General features: G+C 38.7%; 2 protein-coding genes, 1 non-coding gene and 1 pseudogene across 3 annotated transcripts; 2 read left to right on the top strand and 2 right to left on the bottom strand.

The window, feature by feature from the left end:
- LOC126791747 (uncharacterized) overlaps positions 1 to 23560 on the bottom strand; it is a 48069-nt pseudogene that overhangs the window by 11276 nt on the left and 13233 nt on the right.
- Positions 1586 to 1692, top strand: LOC126805355 (small nucleolar RNA R71). Its single transcript, XR_007674026.1, has one exon. It is a non-coding gene; the product is annotated as a small nucleolar RNA R71 (small nucleolar RNA).
- Positions 15302 to 18246, top strand: LOC126791757 (protein ETHYLENE INSENSITIVE 3-like). Its single transcript, XM_050518233.1, has 2 exons — positions 15302 to 15443; positions 15803 to 18246. Exon 2 carries the CDS (start codon positions 15906 to 15908, stop codon positions 17757 to 17759), a length of 1854 nt encoding a protein of 617 aa, XP_050374190.1. The 5' UTR covers positions 15302 to 15443; positions 15803 to 15905; the 3' UTR covers positions 17760 to 18246.
- LOC126792063 (glutathione S-transferase DHAR3, chloroplastic) lies at positions 19385 to 23537 on the bottom strand. The gene is made up of 5 exons (XM_050518565.1): positions 23257 to 23537; positions 23018 to 23165; positions 21210 to 21326; positions 20063 to 20203; positions 19385 to 19560 (listed from the first exon to the last, which is right to left on the bottom strand). The coding sequence occupies exons 1-5, from the start codon at positions 23535 to 23537 to the stop codon at positions 19474 to 19476; spliced, it is 774 nt and encodes a 257-aa protein (XP_050374522.1). The 3' UTR covers positions 19385 to 19473.

Below are 23560 nucleotides of genomic sequence, written 5' to 3'. Positions count from 1 at the left end.
TTGCAGTCCTCATGAAGGGACGGCCCAACAAGATAGGGACCTCCTTGTCATCTGCCTCAGTTGGTTCCATATCTATGACATAGAATCGGCAGGAAAGATCAAGCTTGAAACCTGCACAAGAACATCTTCAACATAGCCCAAAGGGACTTTGTTGGAACAATCAGCCAATCGAATCACAACATTGTCACGTTTCAAATCACCTAGACCTAGGTCCTCATAGATATAATACGGCATTACATTAATAGATGCACCTAAGTCTAGCATTATCTTTTCAAATGTCATGTTACCGATTGTACAAGGGATAGAAAAACTCCCTGGATCCTTAAGCTTTGGTGGTAGCTTCCTTTGGAGCATGGCAGAAACCGTCTCACTCATTGTGACAACCTCCTTCTCTCGAGTCATCCTCTTATTGATGCACAATTCTTTCAAAAACTTCGCATACCTAGGATTTTGTTGTATGCATTCAATAAGAGGCATGTTCACTTCCACCTTCTTGAAGATGTCGAGCATGGCTTGATCAGAGTCATCCTTCTTTTGCTTTGCAAATCTACTAGGGAAGGGAACACGAGGAAGATCATTAGTTGAAACCAAACCACTAGAGTTAGGATCCTTACCTTTGTCATGCACGGCATGATCTCCTTGTGGTAGAGGCACGACATCATTGGCCTTAGAGGAGGCAGGGTCCTTCTCTAAGTCTTTGACATTGAAACTCTCGGCCTCCTTTCCTTTAGAAGGCACGGCCTTCTTGTGTTGCTGCAATGGAGCATCCAAGATCCTCCCACGTCTTGTCATCATAGCCTTCACGTTAGGATTAGGCTCAGTTTGGCTCGGCAATTTTCCTCCTTCATGGATCTTGCCCATGAAATCGATCACTTGTCACATCTGCTTCTTAAGCTCGGTTATGTCCTTAGAATGAGCTTGTTGACTTGTAACTAAAGCTTGAGTAGCAGAGTTTAGATTTTGTTGCCCTTGAGCAAGAGACTTCAAAAGTTCATCATAATTAGGTGAAGATGCATTATTCGAACCATGAACATTAGAGTTAAAGGGAGCAGAACCTTGAGGTACCTGAGGCCTCACAAACAAACCTGAAGAACGAGGTCCTTGACCTTGAGCATTGGATGGTTGAGCATTGTTGCTCCAACGAAAATTTGGATGATCTCTAAGTCCAGGGTTATATGTGTTCGAGTATGGATCGTACCTAGGCCTTTGTTGCCCCATATAGTTCAACTCTTCTTCAGTCATTGCACCATTTGGACAATTGTCAGTCGTGTGATCTTTGAAAGAACAAATACCACATGCTTGATTGTTGACGCTCGAACCATTGAATGCCTTGACTAGAACGTCAAGCTTCCTTTCTAAAGTAGCCATTTGATTCCTTGCATCAACATCATACACCCCACGGCTCTTGCTTCCTCTCTTCTCATTGGAACTAAATTGGCGATTGTTGTCAGCCAAGTCATCAATCAGAGTGTAAGCTTCTTGACCGGTCTTGTTCATGAATGTGCAGCCACATGCCGAGTCCACCATGCTTTTATTGGTGGTGTCGAGTCCTTCATAGAAGAATTGCACCAAGTCATCCAACGAAATACCATGGTCAGGGCACTTCTTTTGTAGTTCCTGAAATTCCTCTCAAGCCTCATAGAGTGAATCACCATCCTTTTGAGTGAAGTTCTGAATTTCCCTCCTAAGTCTTTTCGTGAGTTGAGCAGGGAAGAATTGCTTCAAGAACCTCCTAGTCATTTCATCCCATGTAGTGATGATTCCTGCAGGCAAAGAGTACAACCAACGTTTAGCATTATCCTTAAGGGTAAATGGAAACAAAAGCAACCTCAAGCCTTCTTGAGAAAGATGATGAATCGATTGGAGCTTGCAAATGTCCAAGAACTCCCTAAGGTGAACATTAGGGTCTTCCATTGAAGAACCAGAGTACTTAAGCAGCTGCCAAGCAATTGAACCGGAATGGAGAAGTTAGCTTCATCAGGTGGAGTGAAAGCAATGCATGAAGGTGATTCAGGGGTGGTGGGAATGAATGCATTCTTGAGTGCCATTGGAGTACGAACAGGAATTATATCACGGTCCGTAATTCTGTCTAAGTCTGAATTGAAGATGAAGGGGAAGGAAAGATCGTCCTCTTCTTCTGATCTAGGTGAAGAGTTTAAGATTGAATTGCTTGGCGATGTTTCGAAATTTAAAGGTCCACTTATGAAAGAGTTGTTTAAATCTCTAAGTGCTTGAATTCGATCCTTGAGCTCTTGTGTTCTCTTAGAAAATTCGGACATGCATAGTACCTGTTGTACGAAAGTTAAAGAGTTAGCATTGAAGAATACACAATGAACACATATAATTCGTGCCTTCCCTTAGTCACACACACGCACACTTATGGGGAAGGGCACGGCAACTATGTCAAGTTTACAAAGAGTTAGTTCTTTACGTTTACAAAAGTTCATACAGTTCACAAGTTCTTTTTGCCATTTCAATGCGTGAACGATCGATTGATTCTAAGTTTTAAACCAAGGTGGATGTGCGGCCTAAGTATGGATGCCTAGACACAAGATCAAGTCTTTGTTTCAGAAGGCCTTGTAGCTTAGTTAGAGATAGTGAACATGGTAGGACTCATTTATTGAACTACGGAGAGCGAACTCTCTATCGACTCCATCACCGAGATGTATGTCAGTCAGTAGTTCTCTGAGATCCAATTTTGGTCCCATGCACCAGAGTAATAAGAGAGCGTGCCCCTTACTCAGCTGGACTTAACCTTGTGTGTTAGACAAATCTCCAAGTGTTAATAAAACCGCCCTCGACCTCATGCAAACTCGAGAGCTAGCATGAAGGGTTAAGGCTAATATTAACAAAAGGGACTTTACCTATTCCGTTCGATTTACAACCTACAACAATCATTCACTCAAGCACCAAAACAACAACCTAAGATACATTACTATATGTACAACAAAACAAGAAAGAATATACAAATGTACAATATAAACAATGAATTCGCATTAAAAGTTAGGGATCCATCTCTTATGGATCCCCGACAACGGTGTCATTTGATGATTGCTCGATTTCTCGACATCAATATTTAACTCTGAACACATCATTAGTAGTATAAAGCAAGAGGGTATCGTTCACAAACCAGGGATCTAGCCAGGGCTTAGGATCACAACACTTAACACATTCGATCAATACCAAGCAGCCATAATCAAAATCTAACATGTTCATCTTCATCATGTATTCCAAAGCCATGCACATTCAATTCATCAAGTATGTCACTTACTTAACCAACAACCATGCAATTGGAAAATCACATAGAAAAGATAAACATGTTCTTAGCATAAGTCTTTAATCCAACAACCTAAATATCATGCTACAAGCATAGTCATAACACTTAGAAATCGAAATTAATCAAGAACAATACTCGGTAGAAACCAAAACAGAAACTGCATAAAACCAAAATATAATTTCGAATCCTTTATATAAATTGAATCAAGTAGCTATTTCATAGACAAAATTGACACAAGATTACACTACACAAATCGCAAGCTCATCCAAGAACAAGAATAAAACCAAAACCGAATTGAAACAAAGAGTAAATCATGGTTACACTTTATAAATCAAGCAATCCACAAGTGTATAGCCGTGACTTCTATGGGATGAAACCTTCTTCACAAGCGTGTTTGAAGGCTATTGATTGGTGGGGAATGATGGAATCGGTTTTAGGATTTCTTGGAAGGGTGAGGGATGAATTCGGCAGCTCTAGGTTTGTGCTTGTGTGCAAGGTTGATGATCCTAATATGGGGAGGCCGAGCCTCTATATATAGGAGTCTAGGAAGCCATCTTGCCGTCCCATAAGGATATAGAAACCAATTGGGAAACTGAAATCCTCTTTGTTATGGATTTTGATTCATGTACTCCATATCCAACTTGATGTAGGAAACCAAGTCCAATAGGGAGATCACTTAAGGGCTGCACGGCAACATTCTCGGTCCAACTAGGAGTAGCTAGGTCGGCCTCCTCTTTTCCTTCTTTAACTCGGACATGATTTCCTTGTCTCACTAGGAATGCATCTCGGCAACTCTACTTCCTTTCCAAATATGATTTGTCTTTCCTGAAAAGAAATCGTCGATTAAGGAATAGGAAAGAATGAAAATAGGAAAGTAGAATCATAGTCGAGTAAGGAATCCTAGCACAATAAGGAATTCTAACACTTAGCACAATTTCATCATCAATTTATTCAAAATTCGAAATAGCTCTCCTTAGAACATAGAAATGACAAATATGAACCTAAAACAACTAAATAAGAAGTAACAAAGCATAAGAATAGGGCATATAAACATTAAGAACGTCACACTTTGTGCTCCTATCAACAACCCCACACTTAGACTTTGCTAGTCCCTTAGTAGACACTAAAAATAGAAATCAAAACAGAAAACAAAATCAAAGCAACTATAACTAACGACACAATATTATAATGCCTTCAACATTTTGTCTCATAGATCTTCAAACTCATAGCATCAAGAATGACACTCAATAGAAATAGATAAGATGAATTCAATGGTTAATAAACATGAGATTTCGTTTAACAAGTAAGACATGGCAGAAACAAAGGTGAAATTAACAAAGGTGAAATTAAGCTCGACATGTTCAAAACAAGTTCAAATTCAACTCACAAAGGATATGCACTCCAAATCTTTTTCTCTCAAGAACATGGCATATGCTTAAAAGCTTTTCACACACAAGAGTTATAAACATAGTGAAATCGAAAACCTCATGAAAGATACCAATCATATGCACAAATGAACCCAAACCATATGCTTACTCATGAAACAAACTCCACAGATCAAGAGTTACTCATTTTAAGAATCATGCGGATCTTTAGAAAAGGGTAGGCTTAGGCTCGGCATTGATATATTTTTCAAGGTAAAGGAATCACAAAGGTCATCCTTAAGACTTAGCAGAGCAAAACATCCACCTTATGTCGCCATACTCCATAAAACAAGGGCCAAATATCATCATGTTGGACCCATTCTTCACTTTAAACATTGTGAAAACGAACAAAGGCTAGAATAGAACATTATTGAGCCTTCAACAAATACATCACAACTCCAAATTCACCAAAAACAACATGTATGCCGAGATCTTTTCATTCTTCATTCATTTTTTCTTTTTCTTGCCGTGTATATATACTTTTTCCTTCTTTCTTTCTCTTCACACGGCATCAATACATTTTTCTTTCTTTTCATACTCTTTTCACGGCATAACATACATACAATAGCATAACACCACACTTGAATCAAATCATCACTCCATATTAACACCAAGAAGGGGGTCAATGTGAAACCCTCATATCCTCCTTGTATAAAAAGATAAATAAAAAAACATATAAATTTCTAATAAGTACAGCTATTACACTCTACGAACTAGTTTTTTTTTCAACATCAACTAAATCTCAGGAGTTTCTATTCATACCTTTATAAATGATATTTGGACCTCCTTAATTAGTAACAAGACCTCTATTTTACTTTGACAAACAACTAAAATGCTATTTAGATTGTCCCATTGATGTGGAAGCTTAAACCGCGGTAGAAACAATTATTGACAAACGTTGATGCCTTATGAATAAGCTAGACTTAATTAATTAGCAAATAATCATAATTTAATTATTGAAAACGATAATATCATAACATGATTGTATTCATTGATTTTCTTTGAATGAAAGTACGTACCTTTGCATAAAAAAAAGGAGGAGCCCGTTTCAAATTATTATTGTATGAAAAAATTTGAGAAATTAGATATATGGTATAGAATTTGATATTCAGCTTGCTAACATATGAAAATTGAGAAATTAAATGTATGGTGTTGAAGTTTTTGTATTTTTATTTATTCTTATATTTATCTATATTGGTAAATTTTGCATCAGTTGACGTAGTTAACATGTGACAAGCATGGTTTTAGTTAGGACATTTTACTGAATTGCTTCTATTCTTTTGTGTGTTTCATTGCTTGATTAGGAATTGGTATTTTTGGATTACTTTTATAGTTTTAGCCTTGCTGGTTGTTTATTAATGCTACTTTAGTTATACATATCTTATGCTCCACCACTTTGTTCACTACACGTACTATTCTCTTGTGCCCTTTTGTGCATCTCTATCACTTAACAAAAAAGGGTAGTCTCCCTTTCCTTCTCAGTTAAATTGTTTTCCTTTCTTCTTCTTCTTCTTCTTCCACCGACCTTGTATCCCGGCAAGAATTTCAAAACACCACTTCTATCTATACACTCAACTCTACATCTCTGCAATAATCATAAAGGAACGACGACTAGCTGCCCAAATCCTAGTTTCCATCGCAGCTTAGTAAGAATAAATCTTCTCAAACTTGCTTATTTTGGTCTGAGTCTTTCCAAAGATTTTGGGGATGATTTGTCTTTGAATTTTGTTTAGGTGGCTGAGTTGCTTGAATATATTTGGGTGCTTGAGGAGATTGAGAGCTTTGAGAAGATTGAGTGCTTGAGTGGTTTGGTACTTGCTTGTTTTTCGTTGGAGAATTTGGCTTTGGAGGTAGGGAAAATAATTTCTCCTCATAACTATGATTCTATTTTAGTATGTGTAATGAGTGTTTGGTTGTGATGCTTTCTCCTCCTTTCTCTTGTACGATTGGACCCTATTGAATTGTCTGGTTTAAGATGCTACCTTTGGGTATTGATTTTGGTTTAGCAAATTTGAAACTCAGCCCCTTGAGTCCTTGACATTTCCCTCTGTCATGATTCTCCTTTTTGTCTTCTCTTGTATAGGTCTACAGTAAAGCACCTTAATTATTATTGGTTGTGTTATACAAACTTTGGAGGACCTCAAGGAAACTACTTTGATCTATATGTAAATATATCAATTTCGTCCACACGGTCAATAGCTTATCGTGGAATTCATGCTCAATCACCATTGGATGTAAATCTAAGGATGAGGAGAATCTTTTTAAAATTGAGTTATTTTGTTTTCAACCCTTGGATTTACATCCAATGGTGATTGACATGAATTTAACGGTCAGCTACTGATCGTGTGAACAGAACTGGAAAATATATATATACTTTTTTAACTAAAATTTTAGCTACTGTAATGATATGCTTTTACTGCAGTAAGTTTTGAGTTACATTGATAAATCTAATCAGCTATTATCCTTTGCCATGTCCCTGAGACTAAAGCTTCAGTCTTTGGACTCCACTGGATTTATCTTTTCCCTATTTAATCGCATATGTCTCTTGCCAAAGAGTCGGCTTATATTTTCTTATAAAATGCAACTTTGAGTTCCCAAGTTTATGTGTTCAGCATTAATTTCAAGCTTCGTATAGCTTGAGTTTATATAGTCATGAATTACTTATTTAAGTATAAATTCATTTCTATACAGGTTCTCATTCTATGCTTGAACCGAGTTTCAAGTTATAAACTATTTTGCTTTAAGTAAATAACTCTTGTGAAAGCATGTTTAGGATGTAAATTTTGTTTTTATTTGGTTAGGCCCGGGGAATTGTAAAGGAATGAATGCGAATTCCTAGGGTATTTACCCAAAACCTGATCAAAATCCACTTACGGAGGTTGCTGAGTCGTTTAGCTGGGCAGTGGGCTCTGAACAGCTTGTTAAGAATTTGGTTTACAAATTTGAGGCTCTTGATATTTCACTTAGAATTTACGATGAAATTTACTTTATGTATCCCAATTTGTATTATGTTTGGATGATCACTGATGATCACTTTCTTACTTATTAATATCTTGTTAAACTGAGCTTTGCTTTGCACTAATTGAGCTTGTGATTGTATTTAATACCTTCGTGCAGCATTTTTGAAAGAGTATTATTTCAATCTGATTTTTACATAACTAATCACATTTATAAAATTATCCTCTTCGCTCCTATCCACAATTTATATTTACTTCTTTCATTCTTAATATGTGATAATTTAGAATCATTGTTATGGTGATTATTTTATTGTACGTTCTGAGCATGTAAAATTCATTCCTTGTATTCTTATTGTGATTTCAGGTAAGAGGTCTATAAGTGGGAGTAGTTCCACTATACCTGAGTTATATTGAGTTGTTTATGCATAGAGCTTGCTTGCCTTTGAGTTGCATACATAACTTGTTGGTTGTAGATTTTTGTACTGTAGTATAATGTCCACCATTCTAGGATTGTACTTCCATTTTTATGTGTACATGTTATTTATATAGTTGAAGTATGAACCTAGAGAACTTGGTATTGAATGTGGTGGAATTGTTTTGAAGACAAGTTGTATTTTTTTTAGTGAAAGTTTGCTATTTCAGTTTGATCTTCTATGTCACTTCTTTATAGCTTTATTTCTTCTCAAGTTGATTTAGAACTATTTCACAATCAAACCACCACATTAGTCATAACCCGGGTTCGGGTTGTGACGTACACGACACTAACTTGTTTTAAAAGTGAAGATACATATATTGGCCTTCATATAGTTGATGAAGATCCAAAGGTGTGGAGGACAAGTCATGAAGATTTGATATGCAAAAGGAGAATTGAGGTTGTTTCCTAATTGGACTAGGAAAATATTATGGTTTGTTTTTCCTACCAAAGAAGTCTCCACCGATTTGATTATGGGTAGATTGATATATATTTGTGTATATAGAAATTGTTATAGAAAATAGATTTATTTTAAAAGGTGTATTTCATATTTATATGGATTTTTTCCTTTTCTATATAAAGTTATATTAGGAAGGGATTTGGGCTTAATACCTATTTATGCTAGGGTTTAGAGGATCATGGCCAGCTGGTATATATAGGATGTATACATGCAGTAGGTTTTTAAGCCTCAAGGATATACACGGACAAGAGAAAAAGAGAGGAGAAAGAAGGTGAAGCCAAAGAGAAGAAAATTCACAAAAAAAAGAGCTTAGTGCTAGGAGATCTGTGTGACTTCATTGAAGACCTTAGTGGCAACATCAACGTTCTTAGTGAGGTTGATTATTCGTGTGACTACAACGATCTTAATGAGGTTGTATCAACACTTGAAGCAACGATCTTAGTGAGGTTGTTTCATACTTGATTGTGACTATCAAGTAAGAAGTATTTTACTTTTGAGAATAACATTATTATTGATTAAGGTGTAATCATTGTAATATCATTTATTCAATAGAAAAGTAAAATTCTTCTACATATTCCGCTGCTATTACTCGTTATTGTTCTATCTTGTATTTTCAAAAAGGTATGAATAGAGTAGGCTAAGTAGCCAGTATACTTGCATTATACCTTAAATCTCATACAACTTTCAAAATATCAAGGTTAAAAGTACAAGGTAAGGCCAGAGTAGGCTGAGTAGCCATTACATACTTAACTCACAAGCATAAATTGAAGACCAGAGACACAACCCAAGCCCAAAGGCATAATGCAATGGCTCACACCTAAAGGCAAGTCGAAGTTTGATTTGAGCACCCATCTCCCTGCATGTTCAAGCTATATATGTCAGCTGTAATCATTGGCAATTGTTGCCCACATCAGTTGTCCTTTCTGGTAGAAGAAGTAGCCAATTCAAGAAGCAGCATCCACAAGCAATTCCTCGCAAGTCTTCTAATTAATGGGGCAGCCTTTTCCAAGAAATCTTCCTCTCGCTAGATGCAAGGGCTTCATCCTTTGTGAATAAAACCAAAATCAATGATTAAGAACATAATTTATTGATGAATCAAGCCACAACCAACTAAAAGGGAATTAGTTGCCTTCACAGCAAACAATGATAGTAGTAGTCCATGCTACGGAGAGGTGTTGTCATTTGTATGTTGGAATGGTAGAAGCCTCCAACATTGCCACCATATGCAGGTGAGGGCGCCGCAAGGATGAGAGTAAGAGCAAGAGCCGATAGAGTTGTTAATTTACACCCCTAACTTGTAATTGAGTTGTCGTGCCTCCTAAACTTGGCTAAATTACCGTTGCACCCTCTTGGTTAAGTATAACGTTTTTAGTCCATTTTGGAGTCACATAGATGACACGTGAGGGGCAATATTGTCATTTTTCATGTGGCTAAATAAAATAATAAACATATAACTGTTCTAGGAGAATTACTATTCTACCCTTGTGTATGTCTTAGCCTAATAGGTTTCCTGTTAAGAATAGATTAGCATCTCCGTAATAAATTAGGACTTCGAATCCTACTAGATTGTGGTTTGGTAAATGCCTATATATAGAACCCCATATCATTCAATAATACACATTTATTTCATCATGCATCACGTTATCACGCACTTTATCCTAAAACCCTGAACTTTTAGAGCCCTAGATTTTTTTTTCTTCTCCACCACCGGCCGCCTTCGTCTCCAGCCTCCGGCATCTTCATGTCGGCGCTCCTCGTCAGCGCAGCCCCTGCACGCAGCCTCCACAGCCCCGCAGGGTCTCCTCCGTATTCGCTCTGCAAAAATATTTTTTTGCCCCGCAAGACCCAGCATCAAAGGATTCAAAATTGCCCCTCCCGCATATTCACGCAAGAAACGCGAACTTCACAAGCAAAGTCTTCGCTCAAACGAAGCTACTCCCGTCTTCTCCAAACCTTCAAAGGTAAATTTTTCATAAACGTTCCCGCTTTTGAACGTATAGATATATTATATCGGGCGCTATTAGCCTTCTTCTTGTCTTCATTCTGGCCTTTCTTATAATGTCGATGAGACTATAGAGGGGTGAGTTTCCCTTCTTGGTCGATGTTTTCAGTGTGACGGTCCTGGGGGAGTCACGATTGTTTTGAAAGGGAAGTTAATCGATTTTCGTGTGGTTGCCTGAGTGCACCGCTATTTTGGGTGCGATCGTGAGTATCACCATGTGCATCAATTTTTCTTGTGACCATATACGTCACCCATTCTAATTCCTATTATACTTGAATCTAATCGATCCCGTATTCGTTTATGTAGATGTCATCGCCATCTCGACCGGAATTTGGCCTTCTTGATCTAGAAGGAAAGGAATACCACCGCTGGGTTTCTGACATGGAGCTCGGTTTCGAGAGCCGAGGGATCGAAGGCATGTTTGCCGACCCTCCTGCTGATTTCCCACCCATTGCCAAGACTCAAACTCTCATCTTCATGAGACGTCACATCCATGCAACTCTCAAGAGGCAATACTTGAATGTAAAAGATCCTAAAGAATTAGGGATAAACTACGCTTGCGGTACAACGACGTTCATGATAAGCTTCTCCCTCAATTGACCGTTAAATGGGATAACATCCGTCTATTGGACTATAAGAGAGTGGATGACTTTAATCAGGATATGCTATGCCTGCAATCCAAACATGGTACCGTTGGTGTCATCAAGACCGACCTAGATCTTCTCAATAAGACATTGGACACGGTTCTTTTGTCAACTATGAGATTCAAGCTCATACGTACCACACTCATGTAGAGGAAGGGAAGATCCGGTCTTTTGCCGACTTATTGGCCCTCTTGGGTAAGAAGGAAAGACATTCTGAGATCCTCCTCAACACCAACAATAGACCTGTTGGCACTAAAAAGATTTCTACGCCACAGTTTAACTATGGGAAAACTCCTAAGCAAAAGAATCAATTAAGGAACGCTCCATACCAGCACCAAAACAACAACTCTCGTGGTGGGAGGCAACAAGGCCGGTCTCAACCTAAGTCCAATACTTGTACTCGTGATGGTGGCGGCGCCTACAAGAAATTTCTACAACCCGAATCGAATCATGTGGATGAGGACCCAGAGATCGAGACTCACCACATCTCCATGAAGCCCGAGCCCCTTGCTTCTAAGGCTAAGCCTCCGGCCGCTACCATGGATACTCCCAACTTTGATTAGTCGTTTTAGATTCTTTAGTTTTATGAATTCAAGTATTGTTATGGCCAACCGCCATTGTTATTTTCATTGACTTTGTAATAGTCTTTTGATTTTGGAATTAGAAGTTCATGTGTAATGTCTTAAAAATTGGCATTCAATAACATTTCTCATTTTTTTGCTTACAAGACAATGTCTTTGAGAATTTTATTTACCATACACTTAGCATGATGATCAACGTATGCAACTCACCTGGTTTTTCAATTGGACGCTTTTGGGTTACATGGGACCCCAATAACACTACATTGTGAATTTGGAACTTCAAATTTGGAAAACGGACCTCGGAACGTAAAAAAACGACGTCATTTGGCCCCGGGCCGTACCCGGTTACTATTCCGGCGTTTCCGGAACATTTTCCGGCGTTTTGGTGGCATTTTGGCCGCCTTCCATCCACTTTTCGGCGTTCCAGCACCGTCATCCGGTTCCTGCCGGTGTTCCCTGTCTGACCTGAAGCTCCGGCCTCCATATCTGCCAGCTCCGGCTACCGCCGGCCGGTTTTCCGCAATCGGTGCTGCCGGTTTCCAGCGAGTTTTTCCGATGATTTGTTTCATCATTTCTCGTCATTTTTCGGCATATTTCCAGCAATCCTTGCTGCCACATTTTTCTAGTCCAAATTTCACCTGGTTTTGAGTTATTTTCACATGGTTTTCCGGTTTTCTCCAAGTCCGTTATATGCACTCACCGGTACTCTTTGTGTGTGTTTCCACACCATTTTTGGATGGTTTCTACCACCCTCATTTACTGTTTGGTATTTCACTGCTTCAATACCATGTTTTCCAACTCTTTAGTTGAAGAATGTAGTACTATTGCCATGTGATACATTCGATGGGATCGCATTTTGTTCCGATTCCATTTCTTACAATATCATACGGCGTATTGTATAGAATTATTCCCGTGTCGCTGACTCTCTTAATTTCCATTTTGTAGATGTTCCGCGGTGAGATCGAATGTCTAGCTGATTGTGGAACCACCCACACTGTCCTACGACACAAGCAGTTGTTCACGGATCTAATGTTTTCGACTTCTTCGATGACTACAATGATTGGCTCGAAATCCATCATTGAAGGAAGATGCACTGCTTCTTTCATGTTGTCTAATGGTACGACTCTCAACATCGTAGACACTCTTTATGCGCCGAAGTCTCCCCGCACCTTGTTAAGTTTTAAGGACATACGTGCCAATGGTTTTCACCTCAATACTTATGTTGAGAATGGAGAGGAATATCTTTGTGTTACCTCTGAGAAAGCAGGTCAAAGCCGCATCTTAGAGAAGATGAAGAGTCTCGGGAATGGTTTGTATCTTACTTTCATTCGAATCTTTGAATCATATGCGGTTGAACACAACTTTTGTGATTCGGACTCTTATATGCTTTGGCATGCCCGTCTCGGACACTCTAGACGTGATATGATGATTAGAATTCTTAAGAATTCACATGGTCTTCCATTTTTCAAGTCCCGGAAGCGACTAGAGGATCACCTCACCCGTGCTCCGCACGGTGCGGCCGAGCCTGCCTCTCTCGGCAGCTCCACGGCTTTCATGTCGTCGGTGGCGGCATCCCCTCCTTCATAGGAGCTTGTGATGCCTCTTGTGCTTTCTAATGCCTCCATGGCAATTTCTGATGTCCATCGCTCATTTTGCAAAGCTTGTTCTCTTGCTAAATTTCAAGAAATTTCAAGGAAGTCATTCTTTTGCTAAGGCTTCGACCGAGAACATTACATTCTTACAACGTATCCAAGGTGACATTTGTGGACCTATTCAACTAGAATGCGGACCTTTTCGATATTTTATGGTATTGGTTGATGCATCGATGCGTTGGTCACACGTCGCTTTCCTATCCACAAGGAATGCTGCATTTGCTAAGTTATTAACTGAGATCATCAAACTTCGGGCTCACCACCCCGACTATCCTATCAAATCCATTCGTTTGGATAATGCTGGAGAATTCACCTCCAAAACTTTTGATGATTACTGCATGTCTATTGGGATCGAAGTTGAACATCATGTTCCTCATGTTCATTCACATAACGGTCTAGCAGAGGCTACCATGAAGCGTATTTAGCTTGTTGCTCGGGCAATGGTTATGGGTACTATTATGCCGGTCTCTGCGTGGGGATATGCAGTGTTGCATGTAGCGACACTTATTCGTTTCAGACCCGCGTCTAACCAAGCGTTTAGTGCGTACCAGATGATAACTGGTTACGAACCCAATATTTCACACTTACGCATTTTTAGTTGCGCCGTCTATGTGCCTATTACGCCTTCACTGCGTACTAAGATGGGTCCTCAGAGACGATTAGGTATCTATGTTGGCTATAATTCTCTAACGATTGTCCGCTACTTAGAACCAACCACCGGAGATCTCTTTACTGCAAGATTTGCAGATTGTCACTTTGATGAGACATGCTTCCCGTCGTTAGGGGGAGATGAGAATGTTATCATTCCAAATGAACGTCAGGAATTGACGTGGTGTGTCCCCTTGTCATACATATTAAATTAAGAATTAATTTCATTTTACCCCCTTAAATTTTAGACACAAAATCCGTCCACCCCTTAACATTTTTCTTTAATCAGTTTCCCCCTTATACTTATAAATGACATTAGAGAAAGATAAAATTTAGATTTTCCCGATTAAAATTCGGTAATAACTATCTAAATATGGTTTCAAATCATATATGCAAGACCAAAATAAAATTCCCCACAATTGTACAAGAACATTGAAGCTTTAGAATAAGATTTCGTGACATAATTATCCACATAATCCATTAAAAAATTTGAGTTTTGTTACCCTTTGATATCTTATAAAAGCACAAAAATGAATTGTGGCACACTATCACACTAACCCGAAATGAAATACGCCACAATAGCCCATGGGTGGCCTAAAATAGTCATCATGAAGAAAGCCCTTTGAGCCAAATTTGAGACAAAGAAGTCACGGATGAGAGAATTTGAGCAAAGATCAGTTTACTATTTGCTTAATTTTATAACAACGTCTCGAGATCAGTTCACTCGTTTACAAAACGAACAAGGTCACATATCATCTCATATTTTATTTACAGAACCTCCAACGAATTCACAAAATTCTCCATGACAAATTATATTTTTATCACAAAGCTCATTCTTGATGGGACTAAAAATCTCGAAATGACAAAGAGAAACGTTGTATCTAAACCCTAAAACCCCATTGAGTGAAAAGCTTGTAAAAAGAACTAGCATAAAGTGTTGTTCTTGTTGTTTGAGAAAGTCAAACTCCTTAAACCGACCACGTGCACATTCAACTAAGCGCCCCCCACCTCCATCACCAATCTCCATCACCAATCACCATCATCTCTTCTATTATTTATTTCTGTTCACAAATAATGGACACTCATCAAATAAATAAATATATCATCCGAAAAAAGTTTTAAAAAATGAATTACAATAAAAAACAAATAACGTGGGTCAATACAAAGAGATAATCCTTATCTCTCTCTCTCTCTCTCTCTCTCTGTTTCTCTCTTCTTCTTTCTTTTCTGAAAGCTCTTTTGGGCGCCCTCGTTTATTGACCATGGAAGACAAGCGTTAAAGAGTTTTCATCTCCTTCCTTCCTTCCCTTCCTCCTTCTTCTTCAGGTGACCACCAACTCCCTTTCCATTTCTCTATCTGTTTCTTTTCATATCTCGATCTCTGTTGCTACTACTAGCTCTCTTGTTTTGATGGGTGTCTTTATAGAATTTGATACATACTTTGACGATTACATAATGATAATAATACCCTGTTGTCTCTGCTCTGTATTGTTTGATGTTAAAGTTCCATTTTTGTATTCAGTTCTTGATCTGTCTTTTTTTTTTTGTATCAACACTACAAGATTCGTTAAAAGTTTTGTTGTTTGTTAAACTTGATCTGTCTGCATCTGTGTTCTGTTTATTGTTGTTGCTTTGTATTAAACTGGGTTTCTTCTTCTGTTTGGTTATTTGCTGTTGTGTGACAGATTTATATACAGGAGACAAGAAACGTGTTGCGATTCCGGGGTTATTGTCTGGTTTTGTGTTTGTGTCGGATTTTACGATTCTTGTGAGTTTGGTTTCTGGGAAATGATGATGATGTTTGATGAGATGGGGTTTTGTGGTGATCTGGATTTTATATCTGCAACTCCTGGGGGAGATGTGGCTATCCCGCAGGCTGAAACCGAGGCGACTATGGAGGATGATTACACTGATGATGAGATCGATGTCGACGAGCTCGAGAGAAGGATGTGGAGGGATAAGATGAGACTCAAGAGACTCAAGGAGCAGACCACTAAGGGTGGTAAGGAGGTGATGATCACCGTGAAGCAGAGGCAGTCGCAAGAGCAGGCGAGGAGGAAGAAGATGTCGAGGGCCCAAGATGGGATTTTGAAGTACATGTTGAAGATGATGGAGGTTTGTAAAGCGCAAGGCTTTGTGTATGGTATTATTCCAGAGAAAGGGAAACCGGTCACTGGGGCGTCGGACAATCTTCGTGAGTGGTGGAAGGATAAAGTCAGGTTTGATCGTAATGGACCGGCAGCTATTTCCAAGTACCAAGCTGATAACGCCATTCCTGGCAGAAATGATGGGTGCAACCCAATTGGTCCGACACCTCACACCTTGCAAGAGCTTCAAGACACCACTCTGGGATCCCTCTTGTCAGCACTTATGCAGCACTGTGATCCTCCACAGAGGCGGTTTCCTCTAGAGAAAGGTGTTCCGCCACCGTGGTGGCCCTCTGGAGATGAGGAATGGTGGCCTGAACTGGGATTGCCCAAGGATCAGGGCCCTCCCCCATACAAGAAGCCACATGACTTGAAAAAGGCATGGAAGGTGGGTGTTCTGACTGCAGTTATTAAGCATATGTCTCCTGATATCGCCAAGATTCGTAAGCTTGTGAGGCAATCTAAATGCTTGCAAGACAAGATGACAGCTAAGGAGAGTTCTACCTGGCTGGCCATCATCAACCAAGAAGAGTGCCTGGCCCGAGAGCTTTACCCCAATTCCTGCCTCCCTTTGTCTTCAGCTGGAGCTAGTGGATCTTTGGTGATTAACGACTGTAGTGAGTATGATGTTGAAGGGGCTGAAGATGAGCCAAACTTTGATGTGCAGGAGTGTAAGCCTGATAATCTTCAGTCACTGAATTTTGGGATGGAAACAATGAGGGAAAGGCTTCAAGTCCATCAATCGGCTTCCTTTCCGATCAAAGGGGAAGTCATCACAAACTTAGATTTCATGAGGAAAAGGAAGCCTTCCAGCGATCTGAACATGGTGGTGGATCAGAAGGTCTACACCTGTGAGTTCAGTCAGTGTCCTTACAGTGAAGTTCGTCATGGTTTTCATGACAGAACTTCCAGGGACAATCATCAATTGAGTTGCCAATTCGGTAACAGGTCTTCCGAGTGTGGGGCATCAAATCTCCTTGTCAATGAGATTAAACCAGTCATCTTTCCCCATTCCTTTGTCCAAAACAAGGCAGCAACTACTTCAGCCAAGCCAATGCTACCATCCTTTGATCTATCAGGAGGAGTTCCCGAGGATGGGCAGAAAATGATCAGCGATCTTATGTCTTTCTATGATAGTAATGTTCAAGGTGACAAGAATGCAAATCCAAACAACCTGGCGACCAATGGTACGAGTTTTTCTCAACCTAAAGTGGCACATCAACAGGATGAATTCTTCTGTGGTCAAGGGGCTAGGTTGGAAGGGAATTTCTTTGAAGAGTCTAACATCTCCAGTAATCCACATGTATTTACTCGAGAGGAAGGTCAATTCGACCAGTTCAAGGTTATGAGTTCTCCATTTGAGACCAACCATAATAATAACTTTCCCATGATGTTTGGGTCCTCATTTGACTTGGCCTCGTTTGATTACAAAGAAGATCTACAAGCGTTGGCAATGCCAATGGAGAAGCCGCTGGAAACTTCAATCTGGTTCTAGTGAAAAGGAGAACTCTGCAGAGTATCTAGCCCCACAACTGCACACAAGAGGTTCATTGGTAATATAATTCATGTGCTGAAACCTTACTTGAGTTAAGAGGGTTGCTACTCATTTGTTATAATGTCATATGTATCCTAGTAGAATGAATCAAGATTAACAGCCTTACAGATGGAAATCAACAGGCCAATAATAGAAGAAGTGGGAAGGGTTGTACAAGCTACCCTTTTGTTAATCATTAAAGTATTAACTGTGATATAAATAAGTAGGTTGGTTTGTTTAACTTTATATTTATTTTTCTTTTCTGCTCAGATCAACCATGGTGATGGTTAGGAATCTGAGTTTGTTGCTGCTGTTGTTGTCCTCGTGTAGGGCTGTCCATGTAATAGGTTCTTTGAATTGATCAAACTGTTGGTAATGTAATGTGGTTCCCAACTATGATCATGGATTCTTTTGGCTGTCTTTTATAGTGCTTATCTCTTGCATATTATTCTTTAGCATTTTATAGACCAACGATTACGTTGCTTACCTCATTTTCAAGTTATAGACCCACAATTACAACTGGTGTTTCCTTTTCCTTTCTCTTCAAGTTTTGGTATATTCAGGCGGCTATAAATATAGCCGTCAAGTTGCTTTGCTCTCACAGGTGATCGATCTATTGCCAATATCCAGAACAGAAATTATGTCAAATGACTACCAAGAGCTTTGCTGTCGAAGCAGCGGCTCAAGCAATTGAATAGCTTGCTTGCTTTATAAATTGACTAATCTTTACCCGGAAGTTTATTCTGATCACTACCACTGCTCATGTTTCTTTTCCACAATTATTTCTTAATTTTTTTTTACCTTAGTCCCTATGTTTGTGAGAAACTACTGTCATGGAAGCTCCTAGCTAATTGGAGCTCTTTCATTCCTTCAAAAAAAAAAGATAGAAAGGTCAATTTGTCAAACTCTATTGCAAATAGGCAAACGACATGGAGAAGAATGACTATTCCTCATCTTTTGTTCTTGTTTTTTCCCATGAATGTTCAAGTTTTACCAGAACGAAAGGAACAAAATAAAGATCTGTCCTCGTACATGGCAAACAAACATAACAAGTGCAAAAACGCCTAAAACTAGCCGAAAACTAAATTACAGAAATCAAACGCACGACGACCCCAAAGGGAAGAACACACACACCCAGCATTTACAAGAGGTGCTGGACTCCATTCCATGACAGCCTGCTTCATTGAAGAATGCTCGAGACTTGTCTGCAAGCATTCATCTCTGAAGATTCTATTGCATTTTTCTGTCTAAAAATCATAAACCTGCTCTTCTTCATTTGGCCACACTTCACATTATGGTATAAACACCGAGATATTTCTTTCAGGATTTTATGGTATCAAAACTCTTCGAGTTGTAGGCAAAACTCTTATGTAGTAGACAAACTAATATTAAGTACTAGACAATTCAGTGCCCATACCATTTCGATATTTGAATAGATCATTTCATTATATTAGAATAAATCGCAGCTCAGTTGTTATAACCGGAATATGCTGAATAGTAAATGTTACACATGAAGACTTATACCTACGAACTCAATTTACGCTCTTGTCCATTGTTAAGACATAATATTAAGGTATAAAGGTCAATTAAAGATAAAACATTCAATGAATTAAGGTACGATACATGTATAGGTAAAACATGCACCTCGGAGAAAGAGAAGACCAACAGAATAACCTTAACCCAAGACTTTGGGCCGCCAACCGGCAATGATATCTTCTTTCAGGGCACTAGTTTTAGTAAATGAATCCCGTGAGAAGATACTCTGCAACTCAAAAAAGGCAGTATCAGGATCACTAAACATAACCTAAGTAAGGGGTAGTAGTTCCTACAAATACCAAAACTGGTTTCGGCATTTAACAGCTAAATTGAATTTTTATCAGATTTTTTTTTTAACCAGCAATACCATAAATTGTGCACCTAGATTCTAAACTGGAACATTATTCCTACAAATAAAATTCAAAAAGGGCGATTCCAAGCTACATGCATATCGTTAGTTGCTTCATCTGTCAATCATACTTGATACGCATAATTTAAGGGTTCTATTCCTCTACAGTTCCTTATAAGACATTATCACGAGATAAATCCAGATCAAACTAAAATTCTGAGCAAGTCCAACTTCTAAACTTCATAATTAAAGTGCTTGGTACTTCTGGGAGCTATTGTAATGTCAAACATGTAGAGTTTAGATATACATCTTGTTTGTCAGCAGACAACTTATTAGGCACACATGAATATGGAATATGTAATGCATTGCTCCAACAAACCTTTATGTAAGACTTCACATATGGAAGGGAATCTGCAACCGACCAACTTTTGAAATGACCCAAAGCAATCTCCATATGATGCATCTTGGGCGCAAGTGACAGGTCTACGGAACAAACCTGGTCCCCATTGACAAAAGGCCCCTGAAAAGAATTCAACAACTAAATAACCCATTGCATAGAAGTATCAAAGAACCCACTACATTTGATTTGTGTATACGTGCTGGTACAAGAAGAGACCCAATTTCACAAAACATGCATAAAAAGACCTTATATGACATCCAATTATGTGTTTTTTATTTTAATGATTTGTCTTTTTGGTAAATAAATAATCTGATATCTTTACTGAGGCCCCTTACAACAATGCTTCTGATTCTATCTACAGAAAGCGAGGAGTTATTCATCTCAGTAATTTCAGAAAATACAAATCGCATTAAAACACTGTTAGAAGAAATCCAGACTGCTGCTGTTCTTTTTTTTTCATTTTTCATTTTTTTAGCAACTCACCTAATCTTTACCGAAGCCCCTTGAGAAGTATCTTTCTGATTCTATCTATAAAATGCTGGGAATTGTTCATATCCAAGAAGTCACTGATACCATAACAATTCACACAAATGTAATTTTAAACCCCTAAGAATCTGTCACCAGCTATTTTATATATTTCAGTAACACTAACAGAGTGGACAGCTACAACACCATCATGGTGTCTCGGATGCACAGAATAATTTCTTGTTAACATCTACTACGCAATATCAAAGGAGTATCAATTAAGGTTTTCTTACACCCTATTAGCCTATTGCAGTATTTCTCCATTCATGTACTTGCCTTTGACTATTTAGCAACCCATGCAGCATACACGCCCATCCACCCTTTATATGTGAGACATAAATCCACATACACCATATGATGTGCTAAATTACGTAATCTTCTCATCTTCATATTTTGATCACATCAAGAGCTTGTGATAAATTGATGTGATTGAGAATTCCAGATTTCGAAAAAAAAAAACAGCTAATAAAGTCCAACACATTTGCAGACCAACTGTAACCGATCTCATCAAGTTTTTATGAACTCAACACAAGATGTGAATGATAAATTCTGCAAATAAGAATGTATGCCACATAAACTGGAAAGTACAGAAAGGGCTTACATTTATTTTGAGGTAATCATTGAAAGTGCTCAGTTGATTGATCAATGCTTGCTCTGTTCCATCATTGAGGTCTTTGCTCTTAAGGAAACCAATAAATGTAGAGAAGATCTTTGCCCACTGTGAACAAGGACCAAATTTACAACACATAGTGCTTTGTAAATGATTTTGAACAATCAAAATTATGAGTTTAGTGCAACATCTCTGTTGTCCTTTTTGTGATATGAACGTACGGTAACAGATGAATCCACCCAAATTCCCTGATAAATTAACGTGCCTAGGGAATAACCACCTTTTGTTTGAATAAAAGGAAATAACCACCATTTCATGAGCCAACTGGTCATACATTTTCTCATTTAACAGTTGAAACGAAATTACATTACATAACTGACAGGTGAAGAACCTTTTGGCTGAAAACTAAGTATGATCAATTTCCCATCAACCACAGGTGACATGCTTGGCTTGTGCATTCGTAGCTATTTTCATATGGTTATCGTATAATTGACCACCAAAAAGAGTCTTGGGTAATTGGCAAGAGCCCGATAGTTCAGGGAGATACATTGCACTGAGCTCTAAAAAACTATAACAGGAAAACAAAGTCAAAACCAAACTCAAAACACTATGGCAAAGAATAACAAAAACAATGAAAGGTCTTCTCTCATAACACTATTAATTGCAGCAACATATCATCTTAAAAAATTAATTATAGAACTGGTGCCTGCAACATGTTTTAGCACCATAATGATGATTTACCATGGACTACAATACCTATTTAGCACTAGGGGAAATGCATTCCGAAAAGTAGTACCATGGATACTAACTCTGTACTTCAGTTTTCCATTGCTATTACCAGCACTATTCATCTTCTTTCATTTATCATGTCACTGCCCTTTGCAATTTCATTCCTACATCTGTTGTAGAATTCTATTGTAACAAAAAGAGATAGGGCGTCTACATAAATAATGTTTTTCATATTGACAGGTTCATAGGCATGTTCCTCAAAAATTTTAGAATACAAGAATTCACTTCATCCTTTTCATTGCCATAGAGAATGTAGGAAATTTGTCACATTAAACGCTGTAATCTGAAGAATGTGTTTTGCCCATTAGAGGAAACTAATGTAGCCAAAAATAGCTTAACTAATAGCAAAACTCAAGTCCTCTATTAAAATTCCGATCATTATTTCATTTTCCTAGGAGACTTTATTGTTGGACTGCATAAACAACATTATGAAAAGGCTTTATAACTACAAGTTCATGGGGGAGCAGAAAGCAGGACTTCAACACATGCGTGTTTCTTACATTGAAGAATGAAAAAAACATGTTTCTGACTTGTCATGGTTTAAAGAAAGTAGAAATTTTGTTACTTAATTGCTCATAACTCGAGGATCAGTTTTTTTCCCAATTTAACTGAAGCTGATGCAGAGTGCAGACCATATGAATTTGAAGAATTTATATCAAGGGAAAGCAAACGAAGGACACGTTATAATCTCAAACTATCACTTAAAACTCAGTTATTTCAGTCCTCATCTAGAATTAAAAATACATAACAGTTAAAAGCCTAAATCCTAAACTTCAAGGAACAATAAGCCAGACAGCTCAATGGTATCAAACAGACAATTGATGGTATATGTAGATGCAGAAATATTCATTAGTTCATAACACCAATGCTGAGCTTGAAAGTATATGGTAAAATGACAAGCATTCAATCACAGTAACGAATTGAAATCCAATTCTAATTTTAAAGCAATCAATAGATATATCAAGAGTTCTGGTATAACTCCAAAACTGAAAGTGGAGTTGAAGTAAAACATACACTGAAGCCTTGTCGGGAGGGGTTGTCAAAGGTGGCTCTGGGTACTTGTCTTCCAGAATTTGCGTGATGACATCCGAGTCTGCAATCCACTTGTCATCAAGCTTCACCACTGGAACTTTCCCTTCTGGGTTTATCTTCAACAACCTAAATCAGCAAAACACCAAACACAATGAGATCATAAACAAGAAGAGAGACAGGGGTTGTCGGATTGATTCAAGAGATGGGAGAATAATACCAGTCGGGCTTGTGGGCCAAGTCCGCCAACTTGAGTTCGTAAGGAACATGCTTCTCCTCGAGAGTGAGCAACACCCTCTGGCAAAAGGGACAGTCGCCGAGCTTGTTGGGGACAGTGACGGAGGACTTGACGCAGACTTGGAGAGCCGCCGCGGCCATTGTCTGCATCCGGCGACGGGGGAAGACGACGTGACGGTGGGGTGGTCGGAGGAGGTGGTGGTGCTTGACGGTGGAAGAGAGAGCGGTGGTTGTTGGGTGAATGCGTGTTGTGGTCGTCGACATTTTTCAGTTGTGTTTGCCTTGGA

This window comes from Argentina anserina, chromosome 1 (genome assembly GCF_933775445.1).
Source record: "Argentina anserina chromosome 1, drPotAnse1.1, whole genome shotgun sequence".
NCBI lineage: Eukaryota > Viridiplantae > Streptophyta > Magnoliopsida > Rosales > Rosaceae > Argentina > Argentina anserina.
The sequence above is the reverse complement of the archived record's forward strand: the minus strand, read 5'-3'. Positions and strand labels throughout refer to the sequence as shown.

What these genes read in the sequence shown, in the direction of transcription:
- LOC126791757 (XM_050518233.1), top strand. Translation starts at nt 15,906, where the DNA reads ATGATGATGATGTTTGATGAGATGGGGTTTTGTGGTGATCTGGATTTT.
- LOC126792063 (XM_050518565.1), bottom strand. Translation starts at nt 23,537, where the DNA reads ATGTCGACGACCACAACACGCATTCACCCAACAACCACCGCTCTCTCT. An exon ending in TTGGCCCACAAGCCCGACTG is followed by an intron (nt 23,166 to 23,256) that starts GTATTATTCTCC and finishes TTGCTGATTTAG; the next exon opens with GTTGTTGAAGATAAACCCAG. An exon ending in CCGACAAGGCTTCAGTGTAT is followed by an intron (nt 21,327 to 23,017) that starts GTTTTACTTCAA and finishes CCTTGTTCACAG; the next exon opens with TGGGCAAAGATCTTCTCTAC.